We start from the raw sequence: 12,922 nt of genomic DNA, 5'->3' as shown, positions 1-12,922 counted from the left end.
CGAGCGAGTTAAGTACGTATAGAATCGTCGGCTGTCGACTCTCGAGGACGAGGACACACGCGATGCATGGGCAGTGGATCGAGGTACTAACTGATTTGTTGCTTGCGACCGAAACAGGACATCCGTACGTCCGTCGTGGCTGCTGTCGAGTCGATCCGAACCTGGACTTCAGATCCGCGCGCATTCTTCAAGAGGGTTCGTTCGGACAATAATCATCAGACAGAGAAAGGCAATGCATGATTGTACGTACTTGGATCCTCGCTTAAATACTCCACCCGGCCCGTCCCGCTTGGAACATTCATATGAAGTAGTAGAAGTATCAGATTAAAACGCGCGGGCGCGACATGCATGTGTAGTAGGGACGGTGGCCATCATGCATGCATGTGGAGTGGAGTGATGGATATCCATTGCTTCCGATGCAAGCCAGGGCGACAGACATTAAACGGTTCGAATCCTAGGTGCGTGCTCGATCACAACGGCTCGTGCAAGCACATGACGCGCGGCCTTGCTAGCTTGATTTCGAACGTTCGTCTCGTGCTCTGCCGCGGCTAGTTACCTTTGTTTTCTCTTGACTGTCGCCAAAGGCTCCGAAAGGAGATTTTGAGTAATCAGACGGAGAGAAGAAATACTCCCTCCGATCCTAAATTCTTACTCTCCCGTTCCATAATTCTTGTCTCCAATTTATCCTAAAGTGAATGTATTTATTCCTAAAAAGTGTCTAGATACATGTAAGATTTCGACAAAAATTATGGAACGGAGAGAGTATATTTCATCTGATCCATATTACTTGTTGTGATTTAGTACAACTTTGTACTAAATCTGAGATAAGTAATATGGGTCGGAGGGAGGAGTGGTTTTAGTTTAAATTTGAACTAAAACCATAATTTGAGCTCTTCCTTTCCTTCATTCATTTGAACCAAATAAACGAATAGTGTCGCCAAAAGAAAAATCCCAATTCCAATGTTTTTCTCCTCGCTTTCCAACAAATCATGGAGGCTCTAAGAGCTTGTTTAGGGGGAAAATAGCACATAAATTTTGGAGGTTTGGTTTCATGTGGATTTTTTTCCTTAGGTGATTCGTAGGATTCTTAAAACATACTCCCTCTGTCCCATATTAAGTGTCTCAAATTTGTTCAAATATGAATGTACCTACACCTAAAAAACGTCTAGATACATATAATATTTTGACACTTAATATGAGACGGAGGGAATATAAATTGGAAAAAAAAACTTAGGAATTGAATGGCATGCTATGTTAAATCATACAAGAATTCAGAGCGCAAGAATATGCAATAGAAACTGTATGATTACACGTCGGGAAAAAAAATAATGAACTTAGCTGAAGGATTAGGTGTTAGCCATAGTCGGAAAACAAAAGAACATCCTTGAGGTGGGACCTGAAGAAACAAATATTTTTCAAATCTACATAGGAAAAAATAGAAAATAGGTGTTAGCCATAGTCGGAAAAGAAAAGAACATTCCTTGAGGTTGGACCTCAAGAAACAAATATTTTCAAATCTACATAGGAAAAATTAAAAAAAATAGTGGTTTCAAATCAAATGACTTGTATAAAAAAAATGTTCCTTAGGAACAAAATCCTCCAAAAATTTATGAAATTCTTTTAAATCAAAGAGTCCCTTGTGGGTGTTTGGAACGAAGAAGGTATCAATTTCAAGAAAGAGAAGGTTTCCTATGCTTTTCAAAGAAAAGAAAACAAGACAAGAGTTTCCAATCATCCTCTATTTTCATTTCTCAATAGGTTTTCACTTCACACTTCATCCAATTTCAATGTGTCTTTGTTCCCGTATTTTGTATTCTTGTGTTTCCAATAGGATTCTAAACTACGAATATTAAACATTTGGAGTAGCTAACTGCGCTGTTGCTCAGGTCAAGCCGTCTCGACTCTATTGGCAAGTGAACCTCCTGTGTGTGCGTGTGCGCGCGCGCAATTGCCGGACGAGACTCAAATAAATCAAATTGTATTAGGAAAAGAAAAAACATTGATAGAACTCTTTATCGAAAAAGAGATGCAGCTACGTAAGGTTAGATCAAATCAGATGTGGCCCGTGTTTGACCCGGAATGTCAACCCAACGGACCTGGTTAGTACTGCGCTGCCTTCAAGACTAGTTTAACTTGTTCTGTTTTGCCACAAGCTGACATTCCTTGCTAGCGCTCAGCCGCTCAGTATCTTGTGTGGTGCAGCAGAAAAGGATCATGCATAATTGGCTAAGGTTGGTCATAGTGAGAGTAACAAATATGGTAACTAAAGTGCCAACTAAGCAATTTGGGTGATGTGACATGTTATTGATGAGGAAAGATATGGTTGTGGTAACTAGATATGTTACTATCACATTACACTTTCTAAGATACAATAAGATACAATGAATCTATAAAACTAATAAATGAGAGTTTTATATTACCACAAATATGTTACTGTACATTATTAAAATAGTAACATAAACTAGTAACATATGAATTTTTTATCTTATCTTACTCCCCGTTCTGAAGAGCCTTACACGACATCTCGTTGTTTGAGGCCAGTATAATTGGTTACACAACATTCTTTACCTAGCTGACCGCCACGTTCCCAATCCCCGGTCTACTGCTCCAGGACACTTGTGTGCTCGTCTCGTCGCTTGACCGCCCAGCGAGCGCCTCCCGCGAACCCATAAAAATCCAAAACGAAACCAACGCTTGGCCTGCTCTGCTCTGCTCAATCCCCCGCTCCATCCAATGTCCCGCCCGCGTCCTTCCAAACCGTAGCCTACCCGCGCGCGCGTATCCCCAATCCCCCACCACTCGTCAGCAAGCGGCACACACATCAATGGCCGCGCTGCCGACGCTGCTGCTCCTAGCGCTGGCGCTTGCCATTACCACCACCAACGCGGCAGCGCAGCCCACGCCGCCGCAGCGGGAGCGGTTAGCGCTGCAGGCCTTCCTAGCCGGCACGCCGCACGAGCGCTCCCTGGGCTGGAACGCGCCGTCCGCCCCGTCCCCGTGCCTCTGGTTCGGCGTGGTCTGCGACGCTTCCAACGCCACCGTGGTCGCCGTCCGGCTCCCGGGCGTCGGCCTCGTGGGCGCCCTGCCGGCCTCCACGCTCGGCAACCTCCGGGGCCTCCGCACGCTCTCCCTACGTTCCAACCGCCTTTCCGGCCCTATCCCCGCCGACCTCCTCGCGCTCCCGGCGCTCCGCTCGCTCTACCTCCAGGGCAACCGCCTCTCCGGCCGCCTCCCGGGCGACCTCCCTTCCTCGCTGCACCACCTCTCGCTCTCCGGGAACGAGCTCGACGGGGAGATTCCCGAATCGCTAGACGGTCTTCTCGAGCTCCGGTCGCTGAGGTTGGACGGGAACAAGTTCTCCGGCGCGCTCCCGAGCTTGTCCGCACTCCGAAGGCTCGAGGTGTTCAATGTCTCGTATAACCGGCTGAATGGCTCAATCCCGAGCTCCCTTGGCAGTCGTTTCCCGCGCGAGTCCTTCGCCGGGAACCTCCAGCTCTGCGGCGAGCCCCTCGACCGGCCCTGCGACGAGTCTCCGTCTCCCGGCGTCGTCATCCCGCCGCCGGTGCCTGGCAACACGAAGAAGAGGCGGCTATCCGGCGCGGGGGTCACGGCCATCGCCGTGGGCGCGGGGGCCGGGGCGCTGTTCGCTCTCGTGCTCTTCGTGCTCTGCTTCGTCCACCGGCGCCGGCGCCGCGACGCCAACACGAACAACAAAATGCCGACGCCGACTCCTACTCGAGGGTTCACGCCGTCGACGGCGCCGACGTCCGGTGACATGGGCGACATCACGTCGTCCTCGAAGGAGATCGCGGCAGCGGCTGCCGCGGCAGCGTCGGGCGGGGGGGAGAGCCAGAGGAGCCGGCTGGTGTTCGTGGGGAACACGCACAAGGACGGGTACGGGTTCGACCTGGAGGACCTGCTGCGCGCGTCGGCGGAGGTGCTGGGGAAGGGCGGCGGCGGGACGTCGTACAAGGCGGTGCTCGAGGACGGGACGACCACCGTGGTCGTCAAGCGGCTCAAGGACGTGGCGGCGGGGCGCCGGGAGTTCGCGGCCGCCGTCGAGGCGCTGGGCGGAGTGGAGCACCGCAACCTGCTCCCCGTCCGCGGGTACTACTTCTCCAAGGACGAGAAGCTCCTCATCGCCGACCACCTCCCCGACGGCAGCCTCTCCGCCGCGCTCCACGGTCAGTGCCACTCATTAATTACTGCTCGTTTCTGTCGGCTGCCATTGGTTTTGGTTGTTTGCGTGATTGCGTCAAAGCTGTGTGTGAATTGGGTCAAAGAGCTGTCCGATTGTTCAGAGTAAGGACAGGCAGGACGGCTCCGGCATTTTTCCAGGAACTAACGGCGGCTCTCTGCACTTAACCGTGGGAAAGGGATTGAGAGGGAGCAAAGCAATTGCATCTGGCCACCCTACGTTCTTCGGAGTATGTTCAGATTCGCGATGGCTTGCGTCCAAATCATTCCGAAAGGGATTGAGAGCTAAACGTATGGCTCCGTTGCCGACCCATGGCCTATCCATCCCCTGATGGCTATAGGTGCCCGCCGCTGAATTCTGTTTTCTTCTCAATTTCTTCTTCCCATTCTGCAATCAACTGGTTCTGGTCAATTCCCACAGTTGCATTCTCCTGCTTAATTCTGCAATCAACTGGTTCTGGATCCACCTGCTTAATTCGTTTCATCTCAATCAGTTATAGTCTCTATCCGACGGCGTGGTAGACTGGTAGTTGGTACTACTGCAGTGTAGCTAGCTAGCTCTACTGCGACTGACACGGAGACCACCCCTGCTATGATGCCTTGTTTTGTTTTAGTTGGGCACTGTTCCGAGGTCAGATGGATGTCACCAAGTAAAGCATCTGTTAAATCCCTACTAACTATAAACTGTTTCTAATTGCTCAGTGAAACAGATTTTTTCTTTCAATAGTCCAGTCGCAGCTGCTACAAGTCAAGGTTTTGAATGAAGCGCTTTTCGCTTGCTACCTAATGCTCCCTTATCCAAACTTGCTGACAATTTTGCTGCCAGTCTGTACTTTAACTCAGACACGGGTTGGTAGGCTGCTGTGCCAATGCGATTACGCATGCATCATGATTCAAGATTCTTTATTTGTTTATTCATAATTCACTCACGTTGAGTGCCGCTGCTGATGAAGCCTGAAAGCTTCACTGTGCCATTTTGTTGAGCGGCTTATATGTTTCTTTTCTGAAAAAAATTGACACCTATCGTTGCTGCAGGTAGCCGCGGCTCGGGGCAAACGCCGATGGGCTGGGCCGCGCGGGTGCAGGCCGCGCTGTGCGCCGCGCGCGGGGTGGCCCACCTGCACGCGGCCCACGGGCTCGCGCACGGCAACATCAAGTCCTCAAACCTGCTTCTCCGGCCACGGCAAGGCGACCCCGACGCCGCCGCCTTGCTCTCCGACTACGGCCTCCAGCAGCTCTTCGCGCCGCCGCCCCCGTCCGCGCGCGGCGGAGGCTACCGCGCGCCGGAGCTCGTGGACCCGCGCCGGCCGACGCCCCAGTCGGACGTGTACTCGCTCGGGGTGCTCTTCCTCGAGATCCTCACCGGCAGGTCCCCGGCGGCGGCGGCTCTGGATCTGCCCAGGTGGGTGCAGTCGGTCGTGCGGGAGGAGTGGACGGCGGAGGTGTTCGACCCGGAGCTGGTGCGGATGGGCAGCGGTGGCGGGGCCGGGGAGGAGGAAGAGATGGTAGCGCTGCTGCAGGTGGCCATGGCGTGCGCCGCCACAGCGCCGGATGCGCGGCCCGAGGCGCCGGAGGTGGTGAGGATGTTAGAGGAGATCGGCGGCGGCAGCGGCAGCCACGGGCATGGGCGGGCCACGGGAGAGGTAGAAGAGGAGGACCGGCCGTGGGGCACGCCGCCAGCCGGCGCGACGCCGTGATATCCATCGACGATGCCGGCGCAGCGCAATGTGCAAGGCGGCATATACAGCAAACATGGTCCGCCCCATCTGTTCTTTGTGTATCCGAGGCTTATGAACTCGGGCATCTGTTCTTTCCGTTCAGGGCGTCTCCAGCGGCTTCATTCCTCTGCTTGAAAGATTCCTTCCTTGAATTCTTATCCCTTTCTCCCACAGATTTTTCAAATCTCGTTCATCAGAGCATCCGTTCAGTTCAGGGCATCTCTAACGGGTTTTTAAATTTTCATTTCTGGAATAGAAATCACAAATCCACTCGAAAGAGTCCTTCCTAAAATTCTTCTACTATCAGAGTAACATCGTGGATGTCACGTGTGTGAGCCTCAGGCATCTGTTCCGTCCAGGGCATCTCTAACATTTCATTTCTCCATAGAAATCACAAATCCACTCGCAAGAGTCCTTTCTAAAATTCTTCTTTTGTCCTGCAATTTCTCAAATCTCGTTGAAAGTATTCCCTTTTAGCCCTCTTTTATATTTTAGTAATATTATGTACTGTAACTAAAACTATACTATTAAGCACATCTGTATTATTTACCCAAAAATATCAAGCGTAATGATCGTACTAAGCGCACTACTATGACTTTATTCAAACTCGAAAACTATTATAGGTACAGTGTGTTGGATTGTAGACACAAAAATTACTAAGTATACTATGACTAAGAATTAAATGAAATATCTCGAAAACATATTCTCCATGATATCAATCTTTGCAACACGTTATATTATCCAGAATTGAGCAAAAGGATTACAATTAGATTACTATGACTAAGAATTAAATGAAATATCTCGAAAACATATTCTCCATGATATCAATCTTTGCAACACGTTATATTATCCTGAATTGAGCAAAAGGACTGCAATTAGACTGTAGCAGCAACATTGTCACTCGCGTGAAGTGAGCGAGGGTGATAGTCCATTCTCCTTGAGCTTTCATTTTTTTTTTACCTTTTTAATTCTTCTAAAATAAAGTCACAATTCTCTGGCTTACAATTGATTTCAGAGACAAATACTTTAGGTTTTGTTTTAAGAAACACAGTACATGAGATATAACAAACACACGTGTTTTTTTTTCGAAAAGGAAGAAATACCTCCGGCCTCTGCATCAATCGATGCACACACCCATAACATTATTAAGTCAAGTATCGTAACAGCATCTACAAATACATCTCAAGAGTGCCCAAAAGAAAAACATAAAGGCTGAAAAGATCATCCATTATCCAGCCTACGCTCGGCGCGCCACCCAAATTGGCTGTAAAAAGCCCGTGCTACCGTCTCCATACGGCTGCACCCAAAATCCATAAAATCCTTGGCCCCGTCGAAAGCAATGGGGACCAAGTACGGAGCTAGTACGCCGCCCGACAGATCACCTGCAAAAATTTGGAAACTTTCTTTCTGTTAAAAATAAGGTCATTCCGACATTTCCAAATAGACCAACAAATCGCACAAGACCCAACAAGAATGAACGATTTGAGAGATTTTTCCATCCCATGGAGCCAACAACCAAACATATTCGAAATGCAAGTTGGTGGTGGTAGATTAAAAGTCACAAAGACAACTATCCACACCAAGCGCCATAGGACAAAGGACTGGACCTACCCATATAAGTACCTTCGAGAGACACCAGACACCTCGTTGATAGAAACGTCATACCTAGCACTGAAAAAATACCGTCGGAGAAATCTTGAAATAAATCACTGCCTAGTTACTTATCACGAAATAAACATTGCATGCCTACACTTTTAACTCGATGAATACTTCGCGGCAAATTCAGCAATATGCTTGTCTGAGCTTCCTCCCATGTGCATTGCCTCCTTGGCCTTTTGCATCCACTTCGCAGCATTCTTTTTGTACTCATCCTTCCTCTCACTATCCATCACTTCCTTAATGCATCTCTCAACCTCTTCCCTCCGCACTTGTCCATTTAAGCCTTCTGCACTCGCACACCCATGTCCCATGTGCTTTCCACATACTTTGCAATTATGAGTTGGCCTCCCCAATGTGGAATTCCCATAAGTGGTACACCGTTAACGATTGCCTCCTTCCTAAAAATAATATTTTCTCATGCAAATTTCTAAAATCTCTTTGAAAATATTCCCTTTTGACCTTTTTTATATTTTAGTAATTTTATACAACTAAATCCATACTATTAAGCATACTTGTATTATTTACCAAAAAAATGTCAAGCATAATGATCGTACTAAACGCACTACTTAGCGCAGCTCAGCACGCACCTCAAGCCGCGGTATCTCCTTTACTATGTTGTCAAGTTTTTTTTTTTCAATTCTTCGTATCTAGGCACAAAAAATTACAAAGTAACCCTAATGACTAATAATTACAATGAAAATACCTCGAAGATGTATTCTCTATGATATCTAACACGAAATAGTATCCAGACTTGAGCAAAATGACTGTAATTAGATTGGAGCAACAACATTGTCACTCGTACCGCGTGAAGCGAGCGAGGGTGAAAGCCCAGTTTCCTTAGCTTTCAATTTTTTTCCTTTTTATTTTTCTAAAATAGAGTAAAGTCATAATTCTCTAGCTACAATTAATTCAAGAGACGAGATTTTAGTTTTTTTTAAGAAACACAATACAGACGACAACAAACACACATGTACACCCTACCCATATTAGCACTTCCAAAAGACATACTCATATTAGCACCTCCGAGAGACTAAGCTGACCTCTCCTTGTTGAATGATACGTCACCTATCACTAAAAATATATTGTTGGATAAATCTTGAAATAAATCTAGGTAAATACGAGCACCCATGTCAGGTTTAGGATTTGAACTTGTGGCCGTTACCATCTATTAGCATGTACAATAAGTTTTCATATTAAACAATTGACATCAAAGCATGGTTACCACAAAAATGTGATTAATGTGCTCCTCCCTAAACATTTTGTAGGGCTCAAAACATTGCGTAGTTAATTATCATGAAATAAACATTGCATACCTACACTTTTAACTTGACGAATACTTGGTGGCGAAATCGGCAATATGCTTGTTTGAGCTTCCTCCCGTGTGCATTGCCTCCTTGGCCTTTTGCATCCACTTCATAGCATTCCTTTTGTACTCATCCTTCCTCTCACCATCCATCACTTGTTTGATGCATCTCACAACCTCCTCCCTTCGCACTTGTCCATTTAAGCCCGTCTGCACTCGCACACCCATGTCCCATGCACTTTCCATATACTTCGCGATTGTGGGCTGGTCTCCCCAATGTGGAATTCCCACCAAAGGTACACCATTAGAAATTGCCTCCAATGTTGAGTTCCATCCACAATGCGTTAAAAAACAACCTACATGAATATTTTGAATTTAAAAAGTTAAGATCTTAATAAGTTTTGTCATTTCCCAATACTCTCTTATGTATGAGAAAAGAAAAAGTAATGTAATTTTGATGTCATACCTGTGGCCTTGTGTGCCAGAACCTCAAGTTGGGGGCACCAAGGAACAATTAGTCCTTTCTTCTCACATTTCGTCTTGAGTTCTTGTGATAACTTGTGTGCCTCATCCGACCTCACAACCCAAAGGAAACGCTTGCCGGAACTGTATAGTCCATTTCCGAGCTCCTCTAGCTGGGATTCGTCATATTTTGAGAAAGTCCCATAAGATGCAAACACAACTGATGAAATGGTTTGCTTCTCCAGCCATTCCATGCAAACCCCATCGTCGCCGCTAAAGAGGTCGAAACCATAAGACTTGTTGGATAGCAAACAATCATCGTCTAGGTAAAAGGACGGCAAGGATGGGCCTATCGTCTTAGCTCGCCATGTTGACTCCATGTATTCTACCTCCTGCTCGATTAAAAGCATAAATATCTATGACCAAGTTCCCTTTAGAAAATGACGGAGCAAATTTGTTCATTTGTACCCATCTGAGTTTGATCTAACTAACGCTGGCTAACACAGAAACCCGATGGTACGTACACTTAGAAGACTATGGGAGCAAAACATTCAAAAATTTAAGTCTAGTTAGTTCAAAAAAGTTTTGCCAGAGCGCGGTCAATTTGTCAGCTGCCGGATCTGCACAAGGATTCGTGCGGAGTTATGCTTTTCGGCAGAAAAGGAAAAGACAAATTTATATACCAGCAGGCCGAGGATCCGTCGCTCTGTAGCTTAATTCACCACTGCTATATCCATTTGCACGTTGTGTAATTCCATTGCACTTTTTTTCCTTCGCTATTTGCAGTTCCAGTTTTTGTAAATTGTAGGTATTGATTTTGTGTTTGTGTGACATGCATTGTCGAAAAATTGACTGCGACTTATGAAATTTTCAGCCGAATGTTTGGATACCGATGGATCTTGTCCACAGAAATAATTATGACTCACCGTTGGCTCGAGGTCGCGGAAGGAATTGACGAGCACGTCGTCGGCGTCCTCCAGCCCGTCGAACTGCCGAATCGACGTCTTGGTGAACACCGGGTGCCACTCCGGCAAGGCCACGAACGGCGGCAAATCCTCCGGCCGAAGCTCCACGCCCAGCGTTCCACCCCCGACCAGCGCGCACGCATCGCTCTCCGTCACGGGCATCGCCATCCGCCCCGCGTGCACTTCCCCGTAGAAGATGTTCACCGCGCACGGCTGCGAGAAGAAAGCCGCAGCGGGCACGCCGGCGTCCCTCGCCACACGCCGCGCCCAGGACACGTGCGGGTCGTAGACGAGCACCCTCACGGGCCGCCCGGCGCGCGCCTCGTCGGAGAGGAGCCGCGCCAGCGTGTCCGACCCGACCGCCTCCAGCCGGCGCAAGTACTCCGTCATGTCCGGGCCGGACGGCTTGCCGCCGTCGTCGAAGCCGTCGGAGATGGCGGCCACGCGGAAGGGCGCGTCGGGGGGCGGGGTCGTGGACAGCGTGTAGCTGCTGACGACGAGCGTGGGGCGGAAGCCGTACTGGTAAGCCAGGCGGCGGCCAAACTGGAGCATCGGGTTCGTGTGGCCCTGCGCCCCTGGGACCGGGAGGAAGAAGACGTTGGCGCCCTCGCCGCCTTCATGGGCCACGCTCGAGCCGGTGCCAGTGCTGTCCATGATTCAGTTTGGTCGGGGTTTCTTGTCAAAGGATCCAAGTGGAGTGGCGCAAAAGCTTCTGGATTCTGGGAGGTCACAATTGGTGGTTGCGAAACTGGATTTTGCTACAAATTTGCTACTCCGAAGATGTTTGTATGATAGGCGTTGTAGCAGACTGCCTCGCAAGATGAAGATTCCCTTCTCTTCCTGCATGCTCCCAGCAGTAAATCCAAGATCTACTTGTACATCAGTAGATCAATTGATCTATTGTTTCTCCCTAAAAAAATATCCAAGATCTACTAGCCATGGACATGGACTTCTTCGTTTAAAGTTAGGCCAGCTAGACGCTTGTGCAAGCGCTTAATAGTATAACTTCTGCAAAATTAAATTATCCGCTTGCGGCCAAATCTGTGTGGCAGCTCACGGCGTGGATTCGTGGGGCGACTCCGGACTCATTTTGTCCCTGTGCGTCCATTTGTGTCATGCGGATAATTATCAAGGCCGGGTTTGCGTCTGCCTAGACAACCGGACACAGCGCTCTCCGATTACGTACGGCCGCCTCCAGCACCTCTTCGCGCCGCCGCCTCCGTGAGCTCGTGGACCTGCGTCGGCCCACGCTCAAGTGAGAGTGTACTCGCTCATGGTGCTCCTCGAGATCCTTACCGGCAGGTCCCGGCCTCCCGGGCGGCGGCAACCAGGGGAGAGGCGCTGGTGGATCTGCCGAGGTGGGTGCGGTCGGTTGTGCGGGAGGAGAGGACGGCGGAGGTGTTCAACACGGAGCTCATGCGGATGGGCAGCGGGGCCAGGGAGGAGGAAATCGTGGCGCGGCTGCAGGTGGCCATGGCTTGCGCTGCGACTGCGGCGGGGGTGGTGAGGATGTTAGAGGTGATCGGCGGCGGCGGTGGCCACGGGTATGGGCGGGCCACGACAGAGGATGAGGAGGACCAGTCATGGGGCACGCCGCCAGTCGGCGCGGCGCCGTGATCCATCGACGACGCTATGTGTAAAGGCGGCATATACAGCGAAATTGTCTACGATTCAACGTTTATCTGAGGCTTTATTGATGCTTGACCAGTTGCTTAAAAAAATTAACCGGTTTTTCCGACAGATTTTGTTTTCAATTTTTTTTCTTGGTCCCGCTAATTTCTGAAATCTCGTTCAGTAGGGTAGCATCCTGCATCACGTCTCGTGTGTCTGCGTGGCTCGAGGCGGCGGACGCGGCGGATCCTCCTCACTCTCCCCTGCGTGCTGCTCCTTCCCAACCCCCCTCTCCACCTCGCCTGCTCCCCGCACGCCACGCCAGAGCCTCGTGCCGCAGCTTCCCCGAGCCGGATCCGGGCTGTTCGGCTCCTTCACAAAAAAAAATTTAAAATAAAATTTGAAAAAAATATAAAAATGAAAAGTCAAAAATAAAAGTTGAAAAATTAAGACCTTAAAAGTTTCAAATAAAAAGTAAAATTTAAAAAGACTAAAAGTTCGAAAAATAAAAGATCAGGAAAGAAAAAAAAAGTTTTTAAAAGTGGAACAAATTTATCCGACTACCGAAAAAATGGGCTGTCGGAATTTGTCCACTGGGATCTATATTGGCGGTCGTCCCCCAATTAGGAAACCCCATGATAATGATCGTAGTAGGCAACGCGTCGATCAATGTAGAAAATTGGTGGATTCCAAAGAAAAGTCAGTGCACTACTTAGCGCAGCTCAACACCGGTCAAATTTCAACTAAACGATCTCCCCCGAGCGATTGAGGGCGCCTTGTTTGCCCGTTGATCCTTTTTTATTCTTCTAAAACAGAGAAAAGCCATAATTTCCTATCAAAATTCTTGAGATAATTTTTAGTTTTTTGTTTAAAAAAATTGAGACGGACTTTCAATTTTTGTTAAAGAGTGGATTTTCAAAGAGTAATTGTGGATGAGCTTTCAACATAATGTTGACAAACTTTTAAATTTTTAGAGACATGCTTTCTACTTCTTTGACAAAACTTAT

At 48.5% G+C, this 12,922-nt stretch overlaps 2 protein-coding genes across 3 annotated transcripts; one reads left to right on the top strand and one right to left on the bottom strand.

The window, feature by feature from the left end:
- Positions 1–2,399: 2,399 nt before the first annotated feature.
- On the top strand, positions 2,400–6,501 carry LOC100840086 (probable inactive receptor kinase At2g26730). Its single transcript, XM_003581128.4, has 2 exons — positions 2,400–4,184; positions 5,233–6,501. The coding sequence occupies exons 1-2, from the start codon at positions 2,825–2,827 to the stop codon at positions 5,892–5,894; spliced, it is 2,022 nt and encodes a 673-aa protein (XP_003581176.1). The 5' UTR covers positions 2,400–2,824; the 3' UTR covers positions 5,895–6,501.
- A 393-nt stretch (positions 6,502–6,894) lies between these two features.
- Positions 6,895–12,646, bottom strand: LOC100837846 (UDP-glucosyltransferase UGT13248). 2 transcript variants are annotated; one of them, XM_010241397.3, is made up of 4 exons: positions 10,266–12,272; positions 9,344–9,731; positions 8,888–9,233; positions 6,925–7,297 (listed from the first exon to the last, which is right to left on the bottom strand). In XM_010241397.3, the coding sequence occupies exons 1-3, from the start codon at positions 10,956–10,958 to the stop codon at positions 8,896–8,898; spliced, it is 1,419 nt and encodes a 472-aa protein (XP_010239699.1). In that variant the 5' UTR covers positions 10,959–12,272; the 3' UTR covers positions 6,925–7,297; positions 8,888–8,895. The 2 variants fall into 2 exon arrangements, with proteins under 2 accessions (XP_014751361.1, XP_010239699.1); XM_014895875.2 differs by lacking the exons at positions 8,888–9,233; positions 9,344–9,731 and having other exon boundaries at positions 6,895–7,297; positions 10,266–12,646.
- Positions 12,647–12,922: the final 276 nt, after the last annotated feature.

Source organism: Brachypodium distachyon, chromosome 5 (assembly GCF_000005505.3).
Source record: "Brachypodium distachyon strain Bd21 chromosome 5, Brachypodium_distachyon_v3.0, whole genome shotgun sequence".
NCBI lineage: Eukaryota > Viridiplantae > Streptophyta > Magnoliopsida > Poales > Poaceae > Brachypodium > Brachypodium distachyon.
This window is presented reverse-complemented; position numbering and strand designations above follow the sequence as displayed.